Raw genomic sequence first — 9,047 nt, 5'->3', positions numbered from 1 at the left:
TGTTATGGAGAAACAGGAGATGCTGCTGGCAGTACTTCAGTGAACAACTAGATAAACAGTAGTTTGCCAGTAACTTTATTTTTTTTATAAAAATCGCATGACAAACTGGAACCAAGACCAAAATACTGTATCCACTGTACATCATTCATTAGAAAACAAACATACACCACATTTGTATTCTACCAGAGAGTGTGTTTCCTTTAAAATTATATAGTGCGTGCTTTTAGTCTCATGCTTTTCAGTATTTATTTTACATGTGTTATTCAAATATTATCTGTTATAAATAATTGCAACTTGATCAAATGGTGCACCTGTTATCATATGCGAACCTCATCAGTGCTTCAAGTGTGGCTTTTTGTTGCCTTTTAAAAATTTCTTTCTTTCCAAAAAGCTGTTGGTATCGCTTTATTAGGACCCGAGAAAGCACATCTGAGGTGTCAAAGTGTACAGATGCCAGAGGCGCTTGCAGACCCGGGACTGCTGCTGAGTACCACGACTCGGACCGCTGGAACAAGTGACGGGAGAGCACATAGAAAAAAATCGTTTCCAAAAGGCACAATTTCCTCCACACAAAGGTACAATAAAAATATATGGCCACCGAAATATAGGCGCCTACGGGGAAGCGGTGCCTCTCCGGTGGGATCCCGGGCCCGCCAGGGTTTCGCCCCCCTCCCCCTTCTCCCGACACCGCGGCTGCAGCCCCGGGGGCGACGCTGAAGGCTGGAGCCCGGGGACGCCCGCGACGAACTCGCAGTCCTGACCGCCCCGCCGCCAGCGGGGGCCTGCCAGCCCGCGCACTCCCGTGACACGGCCTCTCGTGGGACCGCCCCGGGAGGCCAGGAGCTCAGAGTAATACGGGGAGGGAGAGGGGCTGCACCGCGCCTGCCGCCCCGCCCCGGCCGGCTCCTGCATCACTGCTCGCGGTTCCTGCTGCCGCTCTCCGGGTCGCTCTGGTCGTCGGTGAAGCAGACATCCACGTCGCTTTCATTGTCAGTCTTTTGCTCCTGCTCGGGGTGCGCGTAGCCAGAGTCACTCTTGTCCTCGACCGCCTTGCCAAGGCTCTGCCCCGGGTGCCGGGACTTGACGTGCCGCTCCAGGTCGCGGCGCCGCACCAGCACCTTGCCGCAGTACTCGCAGCGGTAGGGCGTGTTGCCCTCGGCGTGCAGGCGGATGTGCTTGTTGAGGTTGCTGGGGTCCCCGAAGGGCCGCAGGCAGACCTTGCATTTGAGCGGCTTGTAGCCAGTGTGAGTCCGCATATGGATCTTCAGACCGTACTTGCGGGAGTACAGCTTCCCGCAGTAGAGGCACAGGTGCCCCGTCTTGGGCTTCCCGCCGGCCGCCCCGGTCGCCCCCGCTGGCAGCGCCTCTAGCCGCCCGCGGCCTTTCTCGGCTGCCAGCTCAGAGAGCTGCTGCGTGTGCATGGCGATCTCTCGGTCGATGCTAGCCAGCGAGCCCAACTCGGCGGCGTGCAGCCCTGCCGCTGGCCCCCCGAAGTATGACACCGACTCGGGGTACTTGAGGAGGCCGCCGAGATGCAGCTTCAGCGGGTAGTAGGGCGCGGCGCTGTAGAGCAGCTCCCCGTTGTAGACGGTGAGCGGCATCACCGGCAGCCCGCACTCCCCCGCGTACGCCTTCAGCCCCTCGAAGGGCGGCAGCGCAAAGCGTTCCAGCGCGCCTCCGGGCAGCGGCGGGTAGCGGGCGGGCGGCAGCGCAGCGGCGGGCAGCCCCCGCTCCACCTGCCGGAAAGCCGAGGCCTCCTCCAGGGGCGAGAGCAGCGGGAAGGCGCGAAGCCCACCGCCGCAAGCCAGCCCCGCCGCCGCCGCCGCTGCCGCCGCCGCCGCCGGGGGGGCGGCCTCCCCCGGCAGCGCCCCGCACTTGGGCGGCGCCTCGGCAGCGGCGCGTCCCGCCTTCAGCCCCCCCAGCAGCTTAGAGAAGCCGAGAGCAGAGGCGCCCCGCACCTCCTCCCGCAGCGGCCCGGCGGGGCGGAAGGCCGAGCGCGCCCCGGGGCAGAGCGCCAGCCCGTTGCCGCCCGCTGGCCCCAGAAGTGGCCCCGGCCCACGGGCGGCCCCCACGCTCATGTCCAGGGCGCGCTCCTGCTCCTCCTTGCCCACTGCCCGCTTAGGTAGCCCTGGTTTGGAGAGCGGCGGGGAGGCGGCGGCGACCTCCCGCTTGACGGCCTCCCGCGGGCCGCAGCCGGGTGTCGGGTGGCCGCGCAGCCCGGCGGCCGGCGGCTCCTTGGCGGGGAGGCCGAAGGCGGCGGCGGCGGGCCGGCCGTGGTCGTGGTGGAGGAAGGGCCGACCGTGGCTCAGTGAGCAGTGGAAGTGGACGTGGGCCTTGAGGCTGTTGGGGTACTTGAAGGTCCTCCAGCAATACCAGCAGATGTACCGCTCCTCCCCTGCGGAGGCAAGCGGAGGGGCCCGTCAGCGGCGGCCGCGTAACCCCGCGCACTCCCCGCGCACCCGCCGCCCCGGCCCACCCCCGCCGTGCCGCGGTGCGGACACCGCGCGGTCGGAGCTGCGCTCCCGCGCACGGGGCGCCATGGCGCCGGGGGGGAGCAGCTGCTGCCGCGAGTCGTCTGTCGGGGGGCCCATCTGTTGGCGTCTGCAGAGGAGGTAGCGTATGTCAGGCAATCGGCTGCACCGAACAAAGGCCAATCTAATGATCATGAGCCCCTCATTACGCGGCGAGACAATATCCGATATGTATGGGCCATATGTAATCGTTCCCTTTCAGAGGACAATGCCCTTTGTGCTCCGTTCCCTAAACATTTCGGCTTCTCTCAAGCGGAACAGACCTCGGTGGCCGCGGCTGTGGTGACTGCCCGGCACCGCGGAGGCACAGGCTTCACGTTCACTTGCTAGCCATGTCCTCCCACGCAGGAGCATCGTCCTAACCCTGACAGTGAAACGTTGCTTCTGCGGGCAACCTGTCTGTTTGGGTATCTTTCTGTCTTTCTTCCTTCCTTCCTTTCTTTCCTTCCTTCCTTCCTTCCTTCCTTCCTTCCTTCCTTCCTTCCTTCCTTCCTTCCTCCTTTCCTTTCCTTTCCTTTCCTTTCCTTTCCTTTCCTTTCCTTTCCTTTCCTTTCCTTTCCTTTCCTTTCCTTTCCTTTCCTGTCCTGTCCTTTCCTTTCCTTTCCCAGAATCACAGTATGTTTGGGATTGGGAGGGACCTCAAAAGATCATCTAGTCCAATCCCCCTGCCAGAGCAGGAACACCAAGATGAGGTTACACAGGAATGTGTCCAGGCGGGTTTTGAATGTCTTCAGAGTAGCAGACTCCACAACCTCCCTGGGCAGCCTATTCCAGTGTTCTGTCACCCTCACTGAGGAGAAGTTTCTTCTCATATTTAAGTGGAACCTCTTGTGTTCCAGTTTGAACCCATTACCCTTTGTCTTACCAAGAAGAGCCTGGATCCATCCTCGTGACACTCACTCTTTATATATTTATAAACAATAAAGAGGTCACCCCTCAGCCTCCTCTTCTCCAAGCTAAAGAGACCCAGCTCCCTCAGCCTTTCCTCATACGGGAGATGCTCCACTCCCTTGATCATCTTTGTTGCCCTGCGCTGGACTCTCTCCAGCAGTTTCCCCGTCCTTCTTGAACTGAGGGGCCCAGAACTAGACAAAGTATTCCAGATGTGGTTCCTTTCCTTTCCTTTCCTTTCCTTTCCTTTCCTTTCCTTTCCTTTCCTTTCCTTTCCTTTCCTTTCCTTTCCTTTCCTTTCCTTTCCTTTCCTTTCCTTTCCTTTCCTCTCTGTCTCCGTCTCCGTCTCCCCCCCTTTCCCTTTCCCTTTCCCTTTCCCTTTCCCTTTCCCTTTCCCTTTCCCCTTTATCTTTCCCCCTCCCCTTCCCCCCCCCTTCCCCTTCCTCTTTACTTCCCCTCTTACTTCTCTCCATTCTCTCTCTTTTTCTGTCTATATGGATCCATCTCTCCCTCTCGTTCCTCTCAGTCACCACAACACACTGACAAGACGTTTCGGAAGCCTCCGGAGTTTCCTCAGCTGCTGCCCACCCTATCCCTTCTCAGCTGAGCCTCAGTCCTGAGTTAATACACCGATACGCCAAAGGTGGGGCCAACCAAGTCCACACAGAAACGAGATGCCGCTCCAGGCCTGGAGCCAGTTCCTCACGTTTCGGAGGTGCCCCTTGTGAGGCGATGTGGGCGAGGTGGGGCACAAGCAATCGGGGATTGAGAGGGGTCTTCGGCCCTACGCTGCCCTCCGCGGCAGCCGGGGCACCTGGGGAGGTGGCGGGTCACCGAGGAGGACACGCTGGCGGCGACCAGCCTCCTGAGGGGGCTTTAATGCAGCGTTTGGGCCAGAGATCACCCAGCGGCCGCTGCGGGTGAAACACGGAATCTTCATTCTCCGCGGAAAGCTCGGGCGCGAACTCGGGTGGAAGGATCCAGCGCTGCTGCCGGTGTCTCGTCGCCTGTGTCCTTGCCGTCGTGCGCAGCCCTTCCCTGGAGCTGGGGTCCGCAGGCTGTGCGGCAATGGCATGGCGCTGGACGCGGTTTTGTGTACCGTCAAGGAGGGAGGGAGACGGGAGCGTGTCTGCACGGATGCGGGTGAGGCAGCGGCCGCGGTGCATTGGAAAACGGGTCAAGGAGCGGTACGGGCCGAAAGGCGTGTGGCCATAGAGCTCCGCGGGTTCCCTCCTAGAGCCTTCGTGTGCCTTTGCGAGTCTCTCCATGGGGGCGGTTTGGCCCTGGTTGGCCTCGGCAAAAGCGTGGCGGGACCGGCCGCCTTCCAAGCGCCACTGAGCCCGGCCCGGCGCTTTCCCCGGCTCAGCTCCAGAGCTCCAGTCCAGCAACCATCGGTCGGGGATAAAAATAAGAAAGAAAAGAAAAACAAAAACAAAATAGAAAAAAAAAAAATAAAAAAAAAAAAGGAGAAGCTTTCTCGTCGCGGTCAACCCAAATAAATTGGGTCAAACACAGATGATTTCCAAAATTTTGTTTCGTTTCTTTAAAAAAAAAAAAAAATCAAACTCCGAATTTCTTCCGCCCTGTTGGTTCTTCATATTTAGTTGGGTTTTTTGTTGTTATTTGGGTTCATTAGGTTTTTTTGTTTGGTTGGGGGTTTTGGTTTTGGTTTTTTTTGCATACTATCCTTAAAAGAACGTTTCGGCATTTTGATACACTTAGAATAAGTCCGTATTAATTCGTCTGGAAACTGTGGGGCCGGAGGCACAGCGGATTCTCAGGGTCAGTCTGCAACTAAGCCTCGCTTCGACGGGACGAGGAATATGCCACATGCTGAGTGCCTCTCGCAGACCTGAGCTTTCTTCCCTTTATTTGCCCGAGCAGCACTGGTGCCCATCCACAGGCAAGGACTGCTGGTTTGGAGGATCAGAACCCAGCACCGTGTCCTCCTTCCTGCAGCTGAAACTTCTCCAGAGCTTTTAGAGCGGTGATCGTCCGCAGACCTCACCGCCTTTGGTGGAGGGGAAGAAACGTGACCAAGAATTTATTTTCCGAGCACAGTTTTAGTACAAGGGAGGGATTCGGGCTCTTGTGCACCACAGGTGTCGGATGGGAGGTGAGATGCCAGCGCCCGGCCTTTCAGTAGCCATCCCTCCAGCCTGGATCCTGATTACCCTGCGGAGTAGCCAGCCTTGAGGGGTGGGGATAGCTCAGCACTTCCCCGAATGGTGCCCTGCACCCTTCTCAGGGACACTGCTAAGCTGAAGGATCTTCTGCGTAGGGCAGGAGCGGGTGGAGTCCCCTTGCCGACAGTCGAGCGGGCTCAGCCCCAGGTGAGCAGATGCCCGCAGGTCACGCCGAGCCGCCGCCGCCGCCCCGGGAAGCGCCAGGACCCGGCCTCCCCCCGCCGGGCTGGGCAGAGGGGAGAGGGCGCAGGAGTCAGCGGGAGGCTGTGTCCGACGCCCGAGCATTCCGACAGGTGAACACTTAGGGGTTTCGCCTTTCCTCCCGTTTAATATGCTACCACCTCGACATTTTTCTTAAAATCCATGTAACTGCAGCTAAGAATCAGATCGTTGATTGAAACAAGCGGTCCCAGACGGATGTCTTCCCCTTCCCGATATCCTCGGATATCCTAATCTGAGTGTGATTTGACGCTGACCTGATTTTTACCTAATACACCCTAATTTGAACCCATTACCCCTTGTCTTACCATTGATTGTCACCGAGAAGAGCCTGGCTCCATCCTCGTGACATTCACCCTCTATATATTTATAAACAATAAACTGCCCACTATTCGCTTTGACTTGACTATGTGAATCTGACCGAATCTGAAGATCTGACCGAGGAATACGAAAGGTGAAAACGATATTTTGAAAAACTATAAAGCCAAATTGCTGTCTCGCATAACAACACTGGTGTTGTTTCATAGAAATCCCATTTGACTATCAAAAGATCATTAAATTGTGCCGATGACGGAACGATTAGAGGCACGGGGGCCTTTCCATACGCTACCGAGTTAATAGATCACCCTTTAAATATAAGCAGATGGAGTTCTAGTTTGAAGAGTGGCAGGTTAAAAGTCACTGCAGCTGTGCTGGTATTAATTTATCTGAGGGCGCGGATTTGAAGGGTCCGCGTTTGCCTATCGCAGTTTTAGCTCCCGCCAAACGCGCCAATTAAAGGGGGTTTATTTTGTTTCCTTTAATTTGGTTGCTCCGAAATGAATGCCCGCATCTGTACCTTTCTCGTCGTGCGTTGGGGTGGCCGTGACGGGGATGTCAAACCATTGCGCCAGGGGGTTGGAGTACCAGACGGTGAGCTCCTCTCCCGGCTGGACATCTCGCAGCGCCCGGTAGAAAATCTGGGAGGGGAAGAAAGGAAACTCCTTCAGGAGGCTTGAGAGGACAGGCAGGGGATAGAGAGCGGTGCCAGGCCGACCCGGAGCCGCAAGTGGGGTACCTGTCCTCCTGGCAGATCCGCAACAGCCTCCAGTGTCTGCTCTTGGGAGTTTCGGGCAGCCCGGATTAACCCTATCCACTCCAGAGCTGAGCTCCCGGTTTCATCCACTAATTCCCCTCTCACCATCCGCACCTGGAAGACAGGCGGCACCTCTGTCACTTCCACGCGTTACGAAACAGAAAGACAGCAAAAAGCTTACCCATCCCCTGCCTGCCTGCCCGCTCTGCCCTGCCCGGCGAGCTTGCTTTCCCACACCGCGCAGCTATCTGGGCATCGCAAATCGGAAGCAGCGGCGAAGGAGTCTCGTTTTGCCACTGGTTTGACTCTTCCATCCTCACCCACTTTTGGGCTGGACCTTCCTCGACTCGCAGGTGCCTTGGGAGAAATGCGGCCGGGGGTTGTTGCTCTGCGAGGGTGAGGATGGAAACGCCCAGACCAGGTGGGGACCTGCAGCACTGGGAGAGGAAATGCGATTTTTCGCTTGGGTTGCAGCTGCACCATTTCTCTTAAGCTATATTAAATACACAGGTAAGATGCTATTTTTTGAAGGGTTTGTACAGCCCCTGAGTCCATGCAAAACAATTGCCACATACGCGACTTGTCGGGAGAAGGGGAGGGGACAAGGGGAGAGGATTCTGCTTAGCTACAAAGTCTCTGTAGTCCCATACTTCATAATCTGCTTGCCTATACAAAGAGAAAATGAAGTGCCCGTTCCCTGAATGACCGTGCAATAAAAGTCATCGGAACAAAGCAGTCTAAAGCGAGAAACCAAGGGAGCCAGATGAGAAATAAATTTGAGTGGGCTGGCAGAGCGTTTAAAAACAATTAAAGCGCATTAAAAATCCGAGCGGAACGCGTGAGCCGCGGATGCCCGGGGGGTGGAAAGAGGGGTCTCATCCTCAGCCCCCTGAACAGCCTGATGAACGGGGTGAGTACCCTTCACCTCCTCGATCTTTTTCATCTCGGACATCGACTGACCCTGAAGCCAGTAGCCGGGTGGTCGTCACCCCCTCCCACTCCGGCTGTGCGGTTATTTGCGGCTTCGGGGGTAGGAACTGGCCCGAGGCTTTGCGAAGAGGCCGAACTGCGCTGGGTTGCCCCTACACCTGTCACTCGCACCCCGCCGCCGTTCCCGGGGAAGCCCCGGTCGGTGCCTCCCGCACTCCCCTCGACCAAAGGATTCACGGCCCAGGAGAGGGATGGGGCACAAACCCGAGCCAAACGCAGAAATAAATCGATGCATGTGCATCTGCCTCTGCCCCTGCCCCATCCCTGGACAAACCCGGAGGCTGTGAAAGACTCATGCCCCCGTATCGCCGGGGCTCCAGGGGCGAGGAGCCAGCCATGGCACGTCCTGGCCCTGTCGGATAAGGGACAATGCTCGAGTGAGCGAAGCTCCGCGGGGCGGGGGGCGGGAGGCGAGACCAGAGCCCTCCGGCACCGGGCACAGGGTACCGGCCACCTGCACGTCCGTGTCCAAGGCGGGAGCGAGTCCGATTCTCCGAGAGAACCCCCGGGTCCCCTGGCCTCGCCGCCGGGGCCGGCCGGGCTAGCGGGGCACCGGCGCTGGGAAGGAGGGGGAACGGGCACGGGCGGTCAAGCTTTCCTGGCAAAGACGCGAGGCGATATCTCGGGACGTTCTGGAAACGCTTTCATTTCCTGGCTCGCTCTAAGAAGGGAGGATCGAAGAGAGAGAGCGAAAGAGCAGCCTCTTCTCCCAAGGCGGCTTCCCCCGAATCAACGAAAAAAAGCAAGGTCCAGCGGTGCAGGAGAGACCATAGGAAAATACCTTTTTTTTGGGTCCTGGCTCCCTGCGGTCTGACAGGTACTTGCCCAGTTTGAAGATGCCCGGCACAGGACCCAGGCGCAGCCCAGCCGGGATGCAGCTCTCTGCGCTCACGCTGATGGCCGGAGCCCTGCTGCTTTGCATCGCTGCCTCTGGCTCTGAGCGCTCGGGAACCCCAACTACTTAAGGGGGCCGGAGTGACAGCGGCTGGCGGCGGGGAGGATGAGCACAGGCGTATCTCCGCCCGCAGAGTGACGCGGCAGTGTGTGGACGCCGGCTTTTCAACGGGAGCAGGAGGGGTACCCGTTGGCAGGGGGATGCTCTGGGGCGCAGAGTTTGGTGAGAGAGTTTGGCTCCTCGAGCAGCTGCGGAGTCCC

General features: G+C 58.2%; 1 protein-coding gene across 1 annotated transcript; it reads right to left on the bottom strand.

The window, feature by feature from the left end:
- Positions 1–911: 911 nt before the first annotated feature.
- PRDM13 (PR/SET domain 13) lies at positions 912–8,814 on the bottom strand (the record flags this gene model as incomplete). The annotated part of the gene is made up of 4 exons (XM_080340923.1): positions 912–2,395; positions 6,666–6,786; positions 6,885–7,016; positions 8,674–8,814. The coding sequence occupies 4 exons, from the start codon at positions 8,812–8,814 to the stop codon at positions 912–914; spliced, it is 1,878 nt and encodes a 625-aa protein (XP_080197049.1).
- Positions 8,815–9,047: the final 233 nt, after the last annotated feature.

Source organism: Nesoenas mayeri (assembly GCF_963082525.1).
Source record: "Nesoenas mayeri genome assembly, chromosome: 3".
Classification (NCBI taxonomy): domain Eukaryota; kingdom Metazoa; phylum Chordata; class Aves; order Columbiformes; family Columbidae; genus Nesoenas; species Nesoenas mayeri.
Note: the sequence above shows the minus strand (reverse complement) of the source record. Positions and strands in the feature narration are given on the sequence as shown.